Consider the following 19,556-nt stretch of genomic DNA (forward strand, 5'->3'; position numbering starts at 1 on the left):
CAACAAAAGCTTTCTTTGTCACATTGCCAGGCCTGAATCCTGACTGAAAGGGATCCAGGAAATCATTTCATTCACAATCTCAAAGAAGTGTTGAGCAACTACCTTTTCCACCACTTTCCCCAGGAAGAGAAGATGGGAGACTGAGTGAAAATTGTCCAGTGTGTGTGTGTGTGTGTGTGTGTGTGTGTGTGTGTGTGTGTGTGTTAGTGGTGGGTTGCAGGCAGTACGCCCTGGTACGGGCATACCGGAGCCTTCCCAGAGCACCAGGTATTGTTCTGGTATGGTGCTCTGGAGGGCCCACCCTACCGCCCTCGTTACCTGTCCTTTAAAGCCTTTGGCGCTTCTGCGCACGCTCCGCCGAGCAGCTGAAGCATTGCGGAGGCTTGCGGAGGCATCGCTGGAAGATAAGACACATGTGCACGCTGTTAGTTAAACACTTCTATACCACATATCCTTTAAGTTTAAAATGTTATTAACACTAAAATAGACTAACTATTCAGACCAATCATTTCAAAAATATATCATTTTCATGTGAAGGACGCCAGGACAAGTTGCAACCGTGCCGGTTGCAATGGGATCCGAACCCACCACTGGTGTGTGTGTGTGAGAGAGAGGGGGGGGGAGGGAGGAGGGAGAGAAAGAGGGAGGGAGAACTTATCCTTATCTTAGGAAGCTGCTTCCACATAACTGGCTTTCAAGTGACTAATTCTTATACCCTATTGCACACATGTGGAGTATGTTATAACACCAAGAACAAGTAGCTATTTAATTATACTACTTCAGAGTAATCTGTTTTTTATTGGGAGTAGCATTCAAAATCTATTTAAAAGAGTGATTAAGATTTTTTGTAGCAGACTCTCTTGTGCATCTAAGTAGGTACATATTTATGTGAATGAGCAAGAACTCAATCAATCAAGTTGGTTTGTTTAACAAAACTAATTATTATTAAGTTTGTCTGCATTTAAATATTGAAAAAAATGGAAAGCTTCCACACTTATCCTTCTTATACTGAGGTAAGGAACACTAACAGATTCAATTGTATAATCTAAAACTATAATTTAAAATCAAACTAAATGTGGCTAACACAAGTGTCCAACTCTAACAGGGAGATTTTGTATCAGAAGAATAACATATTTAGGCAGAAGATTGCAGAATTATATTTTTGGGATTGCAAGTAACCTTGATGGGTCTTCTACAAGAGGCTGTATTAAGATCATTATTGGCTGTTTAATGCCTCAACAGAGGAAATAAGTTATGCTGTTTTTCAAAAGGACACTACATTTGTAGCAGTGGTGGGTTCCGGATCCCGTTATAACTGGTACGGTTGCAATGGGGCCCGGTGTCCTCCACATGAATGTGTGCAGTGTGCATCCTACCTTTCAGCAACACCTCGGCAAGCCTCCATAATGCTCCAGCTGCTTGGTGGAGCTTTGTGCAGGCACTGTATGCGCCATGCGTGTGCGCGGAAACGCCAAAGGCTTTAAATGACAGGTAAGGTGCGCGGGCAGGCGTGTGGGCCCTCCGGAGCACCGTACGGGAACGCAACCCACCACTGATTTGTTGATATAACTCCTATAGGAAATATAGAAGCTAGGGTGGTACAATGATTAGAATGCTGAATCTTGCCCACTGCCAAGAGTTCAATCTTTTTTCTACAAAATACTTTAGAATATACTGTACTTTCTCATCTGTACAGAAGCACCATTTCCAGACAAGTTGTTCTGGACTGGTCTTTGGGGAAAAATTATAATGCCCAACAATTTATTTACCATAAAATGAAATTAAGATTATACAATTATGGAATATCTCGGTCTCCTCTCATAAAACTAGTCAAAATAATAAGCTACAAGGAACTTTTGCCAAGCACCTTGAGGTGCTACAGTACTTAGTTCTTACCTTGCTGTTTAAAAATATCACCCTTTACTGTACCCATTATAGGAGTTACTTATCTTTAAAACTGGGACAAGATTAACTTAGTTATTGAGATAAACAGATTTAAATTGATAGGAACAAGAAGAATAAAGAACCCCAAATACTTGTCTGGGTCCCCAATCACCAAATGGACTACTAGCAATAAACAAAGATGTATTCTTTGTCCTTGGAGTCATTTGTTGCTTGTAAGACTGCCAATACATATCACATCACTGCAGTTGGTGTTTATTACAAGGAGATATTGTTTCACCATATAAGACAGCTATTACATTGTTGTCATCTGACTGAACACACTGCTAAGCCGTAGGTTGTTAGAAGAATCAGTTACGCTTTTATCTGTGCTTATCTTTTTTTTTAAGAGAGGCCCACTTTGCTATTAAGAACAGTTAGTGTACTGTGCAGCTTTTAAAACAATTTTTGCACACACAGATGCTCATGAATTACTACTTACTGTTCAAGCATCCAAGCTGAAAAAAGTGTCTTCAAATATAATTCAACTTTTTAACATTAAGGAAACCAGTTTGGTATGAATTTATGGTCTAGCTCTTCATGTTTTTCACCCCTTCTTGGATGATTATTACTGTGATAGTACCTGGTTCCTATTCTGGGAGGAAGCTGTGATTTGATCCCAGGTTCTGCAGTTTTTTTACACTGAGGTTGTGCCTTCCCTTTGTCCCATATGTTCTTCCAGTAGTGTTCAATTTTTACTGTTTGTGGCTCTGCTATTACTCTGTTATTGCACTGCAATTGGGATTACACCTTGGATGATTCCAAATATGCCCAAATAAAAGAGCATTTTTTTTCTTGGTGTCTGCTTCCCTAGTGCAGGGGTGTCCAAACTTGGGAACTTTAAGACTTGTGGACTTCAACTCCCAGAATTCCCCAGCCAGCTGGCTGGGGAATTCTGGGAGTTGAAGTCCACAAGTCTTAAAGTTCCCAAGTTTGGACACCCCTGCACTAGTGTATCTCCTTTGTCTGGTATCCAGCCTTTGTTTAGTTGTTTATCAAGCTTCAGATGGAGTCACGCCTCTGTGTTTTTTCAGAAGCCAATCTTATCCTTAATCCCCACCCTTTTTTTAATAGTTTCACCTCCTGACTAACTTCTTTCCCAGTTGCCTTAATATTAGCCTCCAACCTCGTTTTCTGAGGTCTGATGTACTGTTTTTCTTCTTGATGTGTAGCCAAGCATTTCCAGTACCACCAAAGTTATAGCATATACCAGTGCATTCGTTTGAGTTATGGTGGTTGGAGGGATTGTCATGAGGACTCTACTAACATCTTCTAGCATGCTATCTGATGGTACTTCACTGTCAAGCCTTGGTAACTGGTCTCAAGGTTTGGCTGTAGGTAGTTTTATGCCTCAGTCAGTTGCTGTGCTCTGTAATGGAAAGATTGGCAATGATGTTCCAAATTAAAGATGTTTGCTGCACATCCAGTTGTTTTTCCATGTCTTCTTCAGTCTGCAATGCAATGTGTCATTTGTGTATTTCAAACTGTGAGAGAAGCTGCCTCTCCATTAAATTGAAATGTTACGTGACTAGCTGTTTTTGTGAGAGATGGGGAGCTGGTACGATGGACTTCAGGGAAGCAGAAGATTCCCCAGGATGAAGAGAACACAGAGAGAGGAACAGGCAACAGCCCTGAACTAGATAGGAAACAGAAGAAAAAAGTAAGGACAACTGCTTTATAGAACATTGCTGTTTATATCTGTTAGGGTGAGTGCAGTAAGGATTTAGTCTGGCAAAATTCTGTCTATTGTGTATAAGCAAATAAAAAATTGCTCTTCATCTTTGGGTTTAATCTGACTGTTTCTCAGTTACTATGGATATAGGTCTTATGTACAGCCATAGTTCCTTCTTACATTTCATATATCCTCTCTGATCAATTTACTGTTGTAGTAATATTCCATTGATCCAGGATTTCTTGTTTCATCTGTATATGGTTTCTTCCAGTAGGCCACTTATCGGCAGATTGCCAAATATCTAGAGTGAACCTTGTTAATCCAGGAAACGTCCAAGTCAGCATGTTTTTTTATTCATGCTAAGGTAGGTAGGTGAAGCATTAGAGGGGCTTTGCTGAAAAACCTTTACTGGTAAGGCAGGTACCAAATGATACTATGTAACTCCCATTATAAATGCTATTGAAAAAAAGAGATTAAAAATCTATCTAAATCCGCTGCTGGAAAGCTTGAGAACGTTTATCTTGCTTTTAAAAACTGCCCCTCTCTTAAGGTTCTGCACAAAAACACAATATCATACCTATCTTCTAAGGTTTATGAAGCATGTACCAGTCCTGTGGACAGTTAGGTCTTAATTTCATTGAATTCCATGAAATAAGAAGTCTCTTAGAAGAAAATTTGCTCCCTAAATTAACCACCCCTTGTAAAATAAGCCTCTCACAAAAAATATGAGCATGTCCTATTTTTGTTATGTAATACCTTATAAGTTGGGCAACACATGACATAGGGTTGAAGAGGCACCAACAACTAGTTTTTGGGGATATCCAGATCTGCAATTTACATATATCAATCTCTTCCATTTGAAAATTCCTAGGTTTATATCTATGATCTCTTAAAAGTATTATTCACATTATTAGTTCCTTTTAATTTCTTTTCTCAGTTACAATGAAATGAAATGTACATTTTACTATCCTTCTTCCAAAGAAGAATCTTTTAAAATTATTTTTCTCACTTGATCCAGTTGAGGTTTCAAAAAATTAACCTTCAAATGAAAGGGCTATTAAAATAATAACTTTCATTTTTGGTGGCAAAAACTAAAAGTACTTTTAAGCCCTGGTATTGTTTTTACAGTATTTTACAATACCATACAACAATAAAATACATTTTACAATACAATATTGTTTTTAGTTCTGTCTTTTCATTTTCCTTTGAACTGTGAGGCAGATTTAGTAGTATCTTTATTCTGATATGACCACAGTTCTGCCTTAATATTTTGTCCCCATAGCTAAGCACATATTCAAAGAGAATGCCTTTATAATAATGCTTAAGAATAAAGCCACGTGGTATAAGCATTTACTAATGTTTCAGATGGCAGATTTCAATTCTCACTCATACTTGCAGGCAACATGGATTTGAGCAAAAACTTAAAGGGAAGCATTCAAGATTATGGCATTTCATTTCCAGACTCTACAGTGGTGCAATCCATCAAGAGGTACACCATATGAGTCCTGTAATAGTGTACTTCAATGGACTTCTTTATTTAATTTATTTTCAAATTTATATAATCGCATAGTAATCAGTATAGTATAGTAAAGTAGTAACTGAGAGACGAATCTTGGAGTCCTAGTGGACAACCATTTAGGTAGTCAGCAGGTTGAAGCAGCTGCCAAAAAAGCCAACAGAGTTCTAGGCTGCATAAACAGAGGGATAGAATCAAGATCACGTGAAGTATGTAATACTACTTTATAATGCCTTGGTAAGGCCACACTTGGAATACTGCATTCAGTTTTGGTCACCAAGATGTAGAAAAGATGTCAAAACTCTAGAAAGAGTGCAGAGAAGAGCAACAAAGATGATTAGGGGATTTGAGGCTAAAACATATGAAGAATGGTTGCAGAAATTAGGTATGTGTAGTTTAATGAAAAGAAGGACTTGGGGTGACATGATAGCAGTGTTCCGATATCTCAGGGGCTGCCACAAAGAAGAGGGAGTCAAACTATTCTCCAAAACACTTGAGGGTATGACAAGAAGCAATGGGTGGAAACTAATCAAGGAGAGAAGCAACTTAGAACTAAGGAGAGATTTCCTGACAGTTAGAACAATTAATCAATGGAACAACTTGTCTCCAGTAGTTGTGAATGCTCCAACACTGGAAGGTTTTAAGAAGATGTTGGATATCCATTTGTCTGAAGTGGTGTAGGGTTTCCTACCTAAGCAGAGGGTTGGACTAGAAGACCTCCAAAGTCACTTCCAACTCTGTTATTCTATACTCATCTAACACATGTGCCTCTAGGAATTCCAATTCTTATAAAGGACTGGATATATCACTTTGGGTAATAGTTATTTTTACAACTCTATTAACTGGGTTAATATTGGTGAACAGCATCTCTTAGCTTTAGGCAATATAGCTTTTCTTGACAGGCTCACAATGCATTTTCTATCAATTTAAAAATAGTTATAACAATTTTCTTAATAGATGACAGACACAGTATGAAGATTTTCAAAAAGAATTTTTTTTTCTATAAAATTTGCAACATGCTGCCAATGAAAAATGAGTTGTCTGTATCCTTTTTGGTTTATTTTATAAATGATGGCTTAGGTATGAATAACCTGAGTTGATTGTTCAGTAACACTGTTTAATATGATGAACATTTTATTTAATTGCTTTGAGGGAAATTATTATGTGTTAAACTGCAAGAAAAAATGGGGTCTCAAAACTTTAACAATCATTTTCATGCTTCATTCAAAAATGCAACCCTATTTTTTTTTAAAAAAAAAACCATTCCCTATTCAACACTGAAAAGAAACATAACAAGAAGGCTGTCAATATTCTCTGCTGCGACCCTTTATTTAGATAACCTCTTGACTCAAGACGTTTGCTGAGGGAATGAAATGGCATTAGAAGACATCGCCTTCACAATTCTGGCAGCATTTCATACATGTTGCTAGTTCAATGCCCCTTCGAACATCCCCCATAGCAGTCATGCACTCCATTAGTTACCCATAAACGACAACAACTAATTGTACCTACTCACTATAGCAGGGTTTGACCTGAGAAACTCTAAAACTCTTGCTTAACTTTATTAACACTGAGCATTTGAATCATTTCATCATTTTAAATAAAGTTCTCCCTTGACCAGCAAGGGAATTGTCAACAGAGTTTAAGCCTCAGCAGCAGCTGGTAATGTTCTTAGCCAAGTTCTTCAGATATTGTCCATCTGCAGTGATATGTGGCTGGTTTCTGCCCTGGCATTTGCTTAATCTTCAGAACAGATTTCCTGGCTCTGGGAAAACTTAATTTCTGATTCCTCTAATCCAGATGCTGGCCAAAATGCTGTTTTCAATCTATACAGAACAGTTTGTTTTCTGTTCCTCGTTAAGAGTTGGTTTCTTTGCTGATAATTTTTTCTATAACTGTCATATTAATATGCTCAAAAATCCACTGTTGAGTTTCAGATAAAGGATCACATCTATTCATGAAAATCTTCTTTTCTGCTGGATTGCAATCAATGCAGCTGCCACTCACAGTATGGAATAAAGTTTTGTCCTGTGGGATAAAAATAAAAACAATTAATGAACAACCAAGTGCCAGATTATTAGAAATGGACATATTTCCAGAACATACTTTTAAACATCTAAGTCTGGTTTCTTTGAGATATAGGTAGCAATTCTACAGTGTAATTTAATACTGGAAAATATTTCCCCAAATTATTTTCAATGAATTATATGTTATCTACAGCAGAGTTTCTCAAACTTTGCACTCTTTAAGATGTATAAACCTCAAGTAATAGAATGGTATTCTGAGAGATGAAGTGCGCACATCTTAAAGGTTGCCAAGTTTAAGAAATATTGGTCTAGAATGGAATAGAAAGAATAGAACAGAACAATTTTGTTTTTACATATGACTTTCAGCAGATGGCAGACCTTAGCTGATTTTAGCAGATCCAGAAAGTTAAAGGGATCCAGCTTCATTAATGTCAGAGAAATTTAGTGCTATATGCTACACTGGGAAGAAACCATCCTAAAAGAAAATAAATGACAAGCTGCTTTTCTCTCTTATGCCAAGATAATTGCTTCTCCCCACCCCTTATCTAACCTCCCTCTCCCTCCCTTTCTAGATAGATAGATAGATATATCCATCCATCTGTATCTATCTATCTATCTATCTATCTATCTATCTATCTATCTATCTATCTATCTATCTATCTATCTATCTATCTATCTATCTACCTACCTACCTACCTACCTACCTACCTACCTACCTACCTACCTACCTATCTATCTATCTATCTATCTATCTATCTATCTATCTATCTATCTATCTATCACCTATCTATTTCTGCATGCAGTGATCCAAATGCTGATAATGAGTGAAATAGGAAAGATTGTCCAATATTTTTAGAGATAATTTCCCTGCTTTCATTAATTTTAATATCAAACCAACACACTTAAACATTCTCTCCTGTTTTGTTTTTTACTCCTATCTTGTAGGAAATGGCTTGCCAAAACTACCATGGTAGTGGGAGCTTAGTAATAAGGTAAAGGTAAGAGTTCCCCTCGCACATATGTGCTAGTTGTTTCTGACTCTAAGGGGCAGTGCTCATCTCGATTTCAAAGCTGAAGAACCAGCGCTGTATGAAGACATCTCTGTGGTCATGTGGACGGCATGACAAAGGACTCATCCATATTGATGAGCATAGTGACTGAATTCTACATTCACTATAATATCCACTGCAGGAATTGCTATAGCATGAACCCTGACTATAGTGTTAAATCAAACTAGGTAACTCTCAGACTGTATTTAGGTGACAATCTTGAAATCTAATGGGATTGGCAAAATAACACTGGAATTAACTTTCCTTTTGTTGCAGTTCTTTTCCTGATCATCTGACTGATGTCATGGAGAACGGCTGCCAACCAATGTGGAAAATACATAATAAGTAAATGAACAAAGAAACTGATTTTGGTTTTTGTTAATGCCATTCCCAATTCCACGTGAGATTCAAGGGCTAAATTCTAAAATCAGAACCAAATTGGTAACTGATCTGATGAGTAAATATTTTAATGAGGTATAGTCTTAAAGACACTGGACTCAAAAAAGAAAAGTTATGCACATTGTAGTGACATGGAGCAGCTCTCAGAAGACAGATATTCACACCCTACAATATAATGACAGTCAGTTGTGTTAGATATTAGCATATATCGCAATAAGTCTTCCCTCTGGTCCGCTACTACAGCGGGAAACAGGTATCCCTCTGATTGGTCGAGGGGCGTACCCGATCCCTATAAAAGAGGAACCCTCCGACCTCAGAGCAAGCTGGATCACTACTACTACTAATAAAGAGCTGTTAAGTCACTTCGTGTCCGCAGTCTGTCTCTCGTTGCCCAGATCTAACATTGGCGACGAAGGTGGGATTGAGAGACAGATAGGACGAAGAACGCTACCTCCAGAATCTCCGGATTTGATCCAGCCCAGGAATTCGGCAGTAATTCCGACAGCCATCTCAGATCACCGCAGCGCGGCAAATTCAAACTGAGAAGATGGCGATGCATGCTCCCCCCGCTCCTTTCGACCCAGCAAACGACGAATGGGAAGCTTTCATGATTCGTTTCGAGTGTTTCCTCGAAGCGAACGAATACACGGGGATCACCGATGCGAGGAAGAAAAACATCTTCCTCGGCTACTGCGGAAAGGAAGTCTTCAATACGGCCAGAGACCTCACCGCGCCTACTCCAATACAGGCAGTATCGTGGACGACGTTGCAACAGACTCTGCAAACTCATTACGCGCCAAAACCTTCCCGCCATGTCTGCCGCAAGGAATTCAACATGAGGACCCAGAAGGCGGGAGAATCCATCAATCAATATGTTGCAGCCCTCCGAAAAGCAGCAACTCACTGCGAATACAGAGATCTGGAAGAGCACATCTTAGAGCAGCTCATCTGTGGGTTAAGAGACATTTCTTTGCAAAAGAAGCTGTTGGCAAACCCGAATTTAACCCTACAGACAGCGTTAAACGAAGCAAGAGCGTCAGAGTCAGCGGAGAAATCATCAGTGACCATACAACGAGGGGCCAACGTAAACCAGCCAGCACCAAGACAAACCAGAGTTCACTACGAGGACACAAGCCCCGACTTCGAGAATCCCGAGTTCGAGGACAGTCACCTGATGCAGAGCAGTCACGTGAGGCCTGGGGGGAGACCCGGATCCCGTTTGCCGCCCTGCGCAAGCTGCGGAGGGAATCACCCCAGGTCTACTTGTAGGTTCAGGAACGTTGTTTGTTCGCACTGCAACAAACTTGGGCACATCGCACGAGTGTGCCGGAGCGGAGTCCCTGCCTCACGGCAGCCACCCATGTACCGCCAACAGAAGCCTAACCCAGGGGCTTGGCGAAATCAAAAAGGGCGCCCAGAGAGAAATCCACAAGTGTTTACCCAGAGAGAATATTTCCAAAGAGCTGAACGAGCGTATCCCCAGAGAGATTACTCACAAGGAGTTGAGCGAGCGTATCCCCAGAGAGAATACACACAAAGAGCTGAAAGAGCGTTCTATCAAGACGCTCAACGAGAGTATTTTCAGGATGTTGATGATGAGATAGAGTTGACCCAGAGAGAGGAGTTGCGAACGTATCTCACCACAATACATCAGGTCCGCCCTAAGCGGCCAAAAAGGCTGAGAGTCACAGTCCTCTTGGAGGGCTCACCCTGCGAGCTAGAAGTTGACACAGGATCGACCCTGACGATCATTTCATGGGCATCCATGAAACAGGCTATCCCTAGCCTCAGAAAGAGCCAACTAAGCGCTCCAGACGTCCTGCTACGAGACTACCAGGGGAACCAAGTCCCCATCGTGGGCCAAGGCACATTCCACATCCGTTTCAAGGACATCGAAGCCCAGCTGCCCGTGACCATCGCCAGCGCGCCATTGCAGAACCTTCTGGGGCTTGATTGGTTTGAAGCCCTGGGGTTAGAAGTCACCGGAATCAACGCCGTGAGAAACAGCAGCGCTGAACAGATTTTTAAGGAGTTCGAGGATGTGTTCAGCCCCGGTCTTGGTAAGTATGTGGGTAAACCAATATCATTCAATTTAGACCCCAAAGTGGCGCCAATCCGACTTAAACCGAGACGAGTGCCTTTTGCACTCCGCCCAAAAATAGATAAAGAAATAGATAAGTTAGTGGAGCAAGGAATCCTTGAGCCGGTAGATCACGCACGCTGGGAAACGCCCATCGTGACCCCAGTCAAACCAGACGGATCAGTCCGCATCTGCGCGGACTATAAATGCACAATTAATGTCGCGCTACAACAGAGCGCATATCCTGTGCCTGTAGTACAGCACTTATTGCACTCGTTGGGGCCAGGAAAGGTATTTGCAAAGTTAGACATGGCACAAGCTTACCAGCAACTGCCAGTGGATAGCGCCACAGCGGAGGCCCAAACTATAGTGACGCATAGAGGAGCATTCAAATGCAACCGGCTACAATTTGGCGTAAGCATTGCCCCAGGATTGTTCCAGAGCGTCATGGAACGACTTTTGCAAGGGATACCAGGAGTCGTCCCCTATTTTGACGACATCTTGGTGTCCGCTGCAAATGAGGAGCAATTAAACAAAAGAGTCAGATCTGTTTTGGCCAGAATCAGAGAAAAGGGCCTCCGCCTTAAAAAAGAAAAATGCCAAATTAACGTGCCTAGCGTAGAATTCCTGGGTTATAGAATTGATGGTCAGGGAATACACCCCACTTCAAAGAAAATTAAGGCGATCCAGGACGCCCCCACACCACGAAATCAGACCGAGTTGCAGGCCTTCCTCGGATTACTTAACTTCTACAGCGTTTTTCTGAGGCAGAAGGCGACCGTTGCTGAGCCACTACACCGTCTACTCCAGAGGAACGCACCATGGAAATGGGGACGATCCGAAGCTGCAGCGTTCGCCGGGGTAAAGCGCCTGCTCACCACTGACTCACTGCTTGTTCAATACAGCCAGACCCTATCGCTGGTATTGACCTGCGACGCATCACCTTTCGGAGTTGGAGCAGTCCTCAGCCACAGGATGCCCGACGGAAAAGAAGCACCCATCGCGTTCTACTCCAGAACTCTTTCATCGGCCGAGAGGAATTACAGCCAAATGGACAGGGAAGCACTGGCTGCCGTAGCGGGAGTAAAGCGTTTCCACGAATACCTCTACGGCCGCGATTTTGAACTGATCACAGATCACAAACCGCTGTTGGGACTTCTGGCGGGAAACCGCCCCACTCCGGTCTCCCTTTCTCCTCGCATGACCAGGTGGACTGTTTTCCTGGCTGCGTATTCATACAAATTGATTCATCGACCGGGCTCCACTCTTGGACACGCAGACGCACTCAGCCGTTGTCCATTACCTGACATTCTGCCAGACCCCACTCCAGAAGTACCGGTATTGCTCATTGACTGTTTGGACTCGGGACCGGTTTCTTCCTACGATGTTGCAAGGTTCTCCTCTAAAGACAATTTAATAAAACAAGTTCAAACTTGGGTTTGGAGGGGGTGGCCGAAGGGAAATGTGGGCCCGGAATTCAAAATGTTTTGGTCAAAACGGGACGAGCTCTCAGTGCTACAGGGATGTTTGTTGTGGGGGGATCGAGTTGTTATTCCGTATGCTTTACGTAAAAATGTATTAGATGCTTTACATATGGGTCATCCGGGGATTGTTAGAATGAAGGCGTTAGCAAGAAGTTACGTATGGTAGCCAAACATGGACAAAGAAATAGAGCAGTGGGTGGCCACTTGCGACCCCTGCCAGGAATCAAGACCAGCACCCCCAGAAGCGCCCGCCACAGAATGGGAGAAACCCAAAGCACCCTGGTCGCGAATACACATCGACTTCGCAGGGCCATTCCAAGGTCAGACTTTCCTTATAGTTGTGGATGCATACTCAAAATAGCTAGATGTAGTCCTAATGACTTCAACCACGGCAGAGGCAGTCATAAAGGTTCTACGGCGACTTTTCGCCACCCATGGCCTGCCAGATCTCCTAGTATCCGATAACGGGCCCCAATTCACGGCCATGCAGTTTGAAACATTTTTAGCAGGTTTGGGGATTCGGCATGCCCTCGTTGCGCCATTCCATCCAGCATCAAACGGGCAGGCGGAGAGAATGGTGCGATTCGCAAAAGAGGCCCTCGCTAGGATGGGTCCGGGGGATTGGCAAACACGCATTGACCATTACCTCCTAATTCAGCACATTACCCCAAGCGCAACAACGGGTAGGAGCCCCGCTGAACTACTCATGGGTCGCCGCCTACGGTCTCACCTGGACCGGCTTCACCCGAATTACTCTGCCACGGCCCCCCCAGACTCTACAAGCAAAATCCGGTCTTTCAGAGTAGGGGATTCAGTTTACGCCCACAACTACGCAGGGGGAACATTATGGATGCCGGCAAAGGTCATTGGCATCACGGGTCCACGATCGTATCTGCTGGAACTAGAAGATGGGCGGAACTGGAAAAGGCACATCGATCAACTTCGGGGTCGCTTAGCACACTCCGACCTTCGAAACGAAGACGAGAGTTTCCTGTCTACAGAAAGTCAGCCACGCGAAAGCCCCATCATAGGAAACGACGACGCCGGCGAGCCAAGCGTGGGACAAGACAACACGCACGAAGCAGAGCAAACCCCAGACAACGCAGCCGAACAGACTCCTGAACGCCCGAGCAACGAAGGCACAAGACCTCCAGAACGGGAAACAGGAAAAGCACCCGATCCTGCAACTACTTCGAACCAACCCGCACCCGGTCCTGCAACCACTTCAAACCAACCCAAACTACGACGTTCCTCCCGAGCAAGACAAACACCCACATACCTAAAAGACTATGTTACCTACCGCAACGTTCCATCTAGGAGGGGAGGGGTGTTAGATATTAGCATATATCGTGATAAGTCTTCCCTCTGGTCCGCTCCTACAGCGGGAAACAGGTATCCCTCTGATTGGTCGAGGGGCGTATCCGATCCCTATAAAAGAGGAACCCTCCGACCTCAGAGCAAGCTGGATCACTACTACTACTAATAAAGAGCTGTTAAGTCACTTCGTGTCCGCAGTCTGTCTCTCGTTGCCCAGATCTAACAAGTTGGGTCCCTTGTTTTAAGCTGTTCTTACCTACCATACTACTCCAACTCAATATTTTCTAGTTCTAACTGCTGATGTATTGCCAAAATGACAAGGCAGATTCATTTTGAAAAGTCAAATCGAATTTTGACTCTTTCTGTATAGCATTGTTTTTGTTTTGTTTTTTTGTTATAGCACTTTCTTTTGACAATGCATGTATCACTATTGTATTGGTATATTTCTTTTCCCCCTTTTTCTTATTAATTGAAAAGAAGAAAAATAACTAAAAAAGAATTTACTGCATAGGTAGTCCTTGACTTACAACCATTTGTTTAACAATTTTTGAAAGTTACACTGGCAGTGAAAAAAGTTAGGACCAGTCCTCACACTTACGACCATCACAGCATCGACAAGATGGTCACCACCAGATTTCAAAGCTTACTATTCTTAAGTTCTTTTGAGATTTATTCTTCAGAGAAAGGTAAAGGTTTCCCCTATCAAGTTGTGTCTAACTCTAGGGGACAGTCCACATCTCTGTATCTTAGCTGAGGGAGGCAGCATTGTCCAAAGACATTTCTATGGTCATGTGTCCGGCATGACTATACACTGACTGGTAACAGCTGACTAGTAACAGCTAACTGGTAATGCTGTTACCTTCCCCCTGAAGTGACACCTATGCCTCCTTTTGAACTGCTAGATAGGCAGGAGCTGGGGTAAGTAGCAGGAGCTCCCATTGTGCAGCACTCTGGTCTCAAACCAAAGTCTTGGGCAAAGTAAGCATCTTTAACTGCTGAGCCATCACAGTTATTCTCCTTCTCCTTATTCTCCAGATAGAATCTTCCTATCCGCTGCCTATTAATGGGAAGGATTTTTGATGATTTGCTCTCCCCAATTAGATTGTGGTTAGGAGATGGAGGATGGGAAAAGTTGGCAACCAAGAGACATATTTTCTCCTAGCATTGTTAACACTCTGAAATTAACTATCTCTGATGTTAACTATCTCTCTCTAATGACATTCCAGAAGTAGCTGAAGATCCTTCTATTTCATTAAGTCTTTTGAGGATAATATAGTGGTGTAGGCTTTTACAAATTGTACCTGTTAGAGAGCATTGGGCTTTTGGGTTTAGTGACCATGGTCTAGAGGCTAGACAACAGATTTCCTGATATTTCACCAGCAACTGTAGTTGGCATCTTCAGAGACAAGATAAGAGAAAGAAGGACTAGGGGAGACATGATAGCAGTGTTCCAATATCTCAGAGGTTGCCACAAAGAAGAGGGAGTCAAACTATTCTCCAAGGCACCTGAGGGTAGAACAAGAAGCAATGGGTGGAAACTAATCAAGGAGAGAAGCAACTTAGAACTGAGGAGAAATTTCCTGACAGATAGAACAATTAATCAGTGGAACAGCTTGCCTCCAGAAGTTGTGAATACCCCAACACTGGAAGGCTTTAAGAAGATGTTGGATAGGCATTTGTCTGAAACGGTATAGGGTTTCCTGCCTAGGCAGGGAGTTGGACTAGAAGACCTCCAAAGTCCCTTCCAACTCTACTGTTGTATTGTATTGTATTGTATTGTATTGTATATTTAGGAAATTATTGTCTAGACCATAGTCACTAAACCCTGAAGCCCAATGCTGTCCTTTTAAGGATAAGGTGAAGGAATGGTAGCTGCTCTTTTTAATCTGTTATGTTTTCAGCTATAAGATGGTAATGTAACTCTATATTTTATAGTGCTTTTATTCTTAGATTTTATTGTGGTATCATTGTTGTGAGCCATCCAGACTCTACTGAAGATTACAGTTCTCTTTCTCGCTCATAGATTATTATTATTCTACTCAAAACAGCAAATATTACAATAGCCAAATCCAAGTGTCACCCTCTTTATTTATTTTGGATGTTCTAGATATTTGAAAATTATTTTGTTTTATTTCTGCTGGTTAATGGCCACAATAAAGTTATTTGAATTTGAATCCAAGTATCACAATGATCCATGCATATTGTAGGGATATCTTCCAAGCAGAAAAATGTACTCAGCAAAAGGTTTTTTTTTAAAAAAAAAAACTGGAGAGACAGCATTATTTGTTACATAAAAATATAGCAGATGCCAATGTGGATAGAACTCAAGAACTCCCTAAATATAGAGCATTAATTTCAATCGGGCTTAAGTATGATTAACTTTTCATAAAATGCCAAGTAAGACATCTGTCACATATTTATAAATTCGTTTTCCTAGTCATATTGTAAAGACTGCCTGGCTGGTTCATATTTATTACTGTACTACATCATATATGAGATAGAGAGACTAAGGAAACTATCAGTCTAGGTTCAACAAAGGTATCACATGCCTCAAGGCAGCTCAATTCTGATAATATTTGGTTATAGAAAGTCACTTGAAAAATGACCTAGAGGTTGCTGCCAGAAAAATAAATTCTAAGATAAGGTCCATGAAAAAAAGACAAGCTTCTTTATTTTTTTAAAAAAGCCACCCCAGTCTATTGGTTTCTTTAGACTTAAAAATAACCATTTAGCACAGAAGACTGGACATTCCAGAAAATGCTCTACATCACATAATGAAGCCACTAGCATTGGCTTCTTTCTCTTGATGGCAGATAGTGATCAGGTTTTATTTCCTATTTAAAAAAAAAGTGTATTGGATATAAGGAAAGCATCTTGCACATTTATCCAAGTGGCCTCTATTCGCGAGGATCAAAATGCAACTATAACGCGCTCCTGAGAAATCAAGAAGATAAAATATCTGGAAAGAAAAACTCAGGAAGAACATTTGGAGATATATTGGATATGTTTAACTTGGAGAAGAAAACACTGCTGAGAATTGTGATAACAGTCTTTGGACAACTCATGTGGAAATGGGGCTGAATTGTTCAGAGGTGTTGCAAAAGACAGGAGAAAAAGGAATGGGTTTAAATTTGACTGAATAATGGGAAAAATTTGCTGACCAAAGATGGAACAGGGTGCCTTGTAAAATGGCAGACTCTGTGAGACGTATTTGCTCTTTGGAGGACAAAAAAAAAATGAAATAAATGAATGGATGAATAAAGAAAGCTCCATAAACACAAGTACAGCTTTGTGAAAAAGTCCTGCACGCTTTCAGTTTTAAGCTGTATTTACATGTTTAATCAACTTTTCACTCATAGAAACGACGCAAAATTAGTACTTTGATGAAAATGTATGTAGTCGGATTGAGATGCATAATTTTTATTAATATAACCAAAGTCCTTTTAAGGGTTTGAGTAAGTTTATGTGCTAAAACAAACACAACTTGAATTTTTGAGAATATTAGGATTGAAAGTAGCCAATCAGCAGCGAGCTTTGGCTGACCAATCAAAATGCACAGAGGCTAAATCTATGAGCCAATCAATGTTGTCATACTCTCTGACTATAAATAGGCATGAAAAGCATCGAGAAATTTAATTTAGCTCTGGCTGCGGGCGAGGATGAAGGCCTTTGCTTTCACCAGTACTGAGCAGCAGCATCGCATCATTGTGCAAGAGGGCTACTCCTGTACAGAAAAAGCCAAGAGAGTGAAATGCCATCACACCATAGTGAGCAGAGTGGTTGAAAAATACCAAATAACTGGTTCAACTGACGACGGACTCCGCTCTGGAAGACCAAGAAAGTCATTAAATGGCAAGATCGGGCTCTGCAATACATTTCGATGGCTGACAGAAAGCTCACCTTACCTCAGATTACAAGAATTTGGGGTGATGTAAAAGTGTGCACAAGCACAATGTGTTACAGACTGCTTGCCAGAGGGCTCAAAGGCTGCAGGGCTCAAAGTAAACCTTTGCTCACAGACGCTCACTGCTCTCGTTGACGTGCGTGGGCCAAGAAGTATGCCAAGTGGACCAACGAACAGTGGGCCAAGGTCATCTTCAGTGACGAGAGCAATTTCTACTTGACTGGGAATCAGTGCAATAAGTATGTCAGAAGATTTCCAGCTGAAGAATTTAGGCTGTACTGCCTGAATCTGTGAAGCATCCATTGCACATGATGATCTGGGGCTGTATCGCTGCTTCTGGTATTGGTCAGATACAAATCGTGCAGGGAATCATGAATTCCAAGCAGTATGTTGAAGTCCTGGAAAAGACCATCGTTCTTTCAGCTCAGCAACTTGTAGGGAAGGACTTTTACTTCCAGGATGACAACGCTCCTTGTCATCAAGGCAAGTCCGTCCAGCAGTAGATAAAAAAGCATGGTGTTTGACTCCTGGATTGGCCAGCTCAGACCCCGGATTTGAACCCAATTGAGAACTTGTGGGCAAACATTGGTTATGAAATAAGCAAGAAGCATCCGAAGACCAAGCAGGAACTGATTGAATCCATTATTCAGCCTGGCACCACATTGTCACCAAAGATCACGTGCAAAGGCTTATACAGTCTATGCCAAAGCAATGCCGCCTGGTGATAAGCAATAAGGTTGGCCAATTTCATATTAGTAACCATGTTTGGTTACCTAAATGGTCCTTTTCAGGGCCATAAAGAATAAAAATGTTAACAAAACACTAGCATCGGCCTTAGTAATTGCAACACGTATGCCACTGGGTATGCATCAATTAATCTGTTTTCATCATTGTAAGCATGCATTGTAAGCATGCAAGAAAATTCACAATCCCCATCCAAATAGCACCAAATTGCAAAAAGCATATGCTTTTCACTTAGAAACCACCAATATTTATTTAAATATAACAATATTTGCATAGCAGTTAGAATAAAATATCATAAAATCAATGGCCTATCCAAAAAAGTCATAAACCGTAAAGGGTACAGCACTTTTCCCCACAGCTGTATGTATGTATGTATATATATATATATATATATATATATATATATATATATATATATATATATATATATATATATATATATATATATATATATATATATATATATATATATATATATATATATATATATATATATATATATATATATATATATATATATATATATATATATATATATATATATATATATATATATATATATATATATATATATAATGCACAAAATAATGATATTTGACTTCTGAGTCACAGTATGTTCAGTTTCTTGCACATTTGAACCTGTGTATATGGAATGGGCTCAATATATCACTTTCTCATAACTACATGCTGCTGGATTTAACATGTGCATGTAATCTGTAACTGTCCATTGTCAAACTTCACCAGCTCATATTTCAGCCCAATCAAAGACTTACTATCCAGCCAACCTCAGTATCCAGCTTGTAACATGTGATAATGATGGTCTACCTTAAAGGGATGCTTGTGTGCATTACCCATACTTCTATAGATATTCAAAAGGTTCTGTCTAAAAGAAATGATTATCTTCCAGAAATAATGTTTAATTTCCAGAAAAATATAATCCCTACTAGAAACAAATAAAGAAATATTAGCAGTAAGAAAAGTTTTACTAATAATCTGAGATGTGCTGAAACAATTGATCAAATACTGTCATTTATTCAACATTATTGTTTTCAATGGTTGTGGCTTCTTACCAAGAGAATTTATAGCTATTCATAAGTGTTTGTCTGTTGGTATGAACGGACAGGATGCCCTGCTATTGGATTAGCACTGTGTATTTCCAAACACTTCTTTTTTATCAGGTTTAAGAAATTCCTCAGTCAGAGACATAGATTTTTGGCTTGAAAGAAGAAACTTTGTGCTCTATCACAACCCCACATAATAAAAGTGAATCACGTAAATCAGTAAATTTCCATTGCTTGCTGGCATACACTACAAGGGACTCATTTCACTGGTATCTACTGAGTTTCAAATTAAAAATACAATGGGCTCAGATCAAAGGAAAACACTTTGATATGTGTTCTCTTTCACAGTCACACCTGGATCA

At 40.8% G+C, this 19,556-nt stretch overlaps 1 protein-coding gene across 2 annotated transcripts in view; it reads right to left on the reverse strand.

Moving 5' to 3' along the window:
• Nucleotides 1-6,189: 6,189 nt before the first annotated feature.
• The window catches only part of GALNTL6 (polypeptide N-acetylgalactosaminyltransferase like 6), a 588,124-nt gene continuing 574,757 nt past the window's right edge, over nt 6,190-19,556 (reverse strand). For both annotated transcript variants that reach the window (XM_081959155.1, XM_081959156.1), the window contains exon 13: nt 6,190-7,157. In XM_081959155.1, the coding sequence (XP_081815281.1) occupies nt 6,987-7,157 (171 nt within the window). In that variant the 3' untranslated portion in view covers nt 6,190-6,986. The remainder of the gene's footprint in view (nt 7,158-19,556) is intronic.

Source organism: Natrix helvetica (genome assembly GCF_964273705.1).
Source record: "Natrix helvetica genome assembly, chromosome: 7".
In the NCBI taxonomy this organism is placed as follows: domain Eukaryota; kingdom Metazoa; phylum Chordata; class Lepidosauria; order Squamata; family Natricidae; genus Natrix; species Natrix helvetica.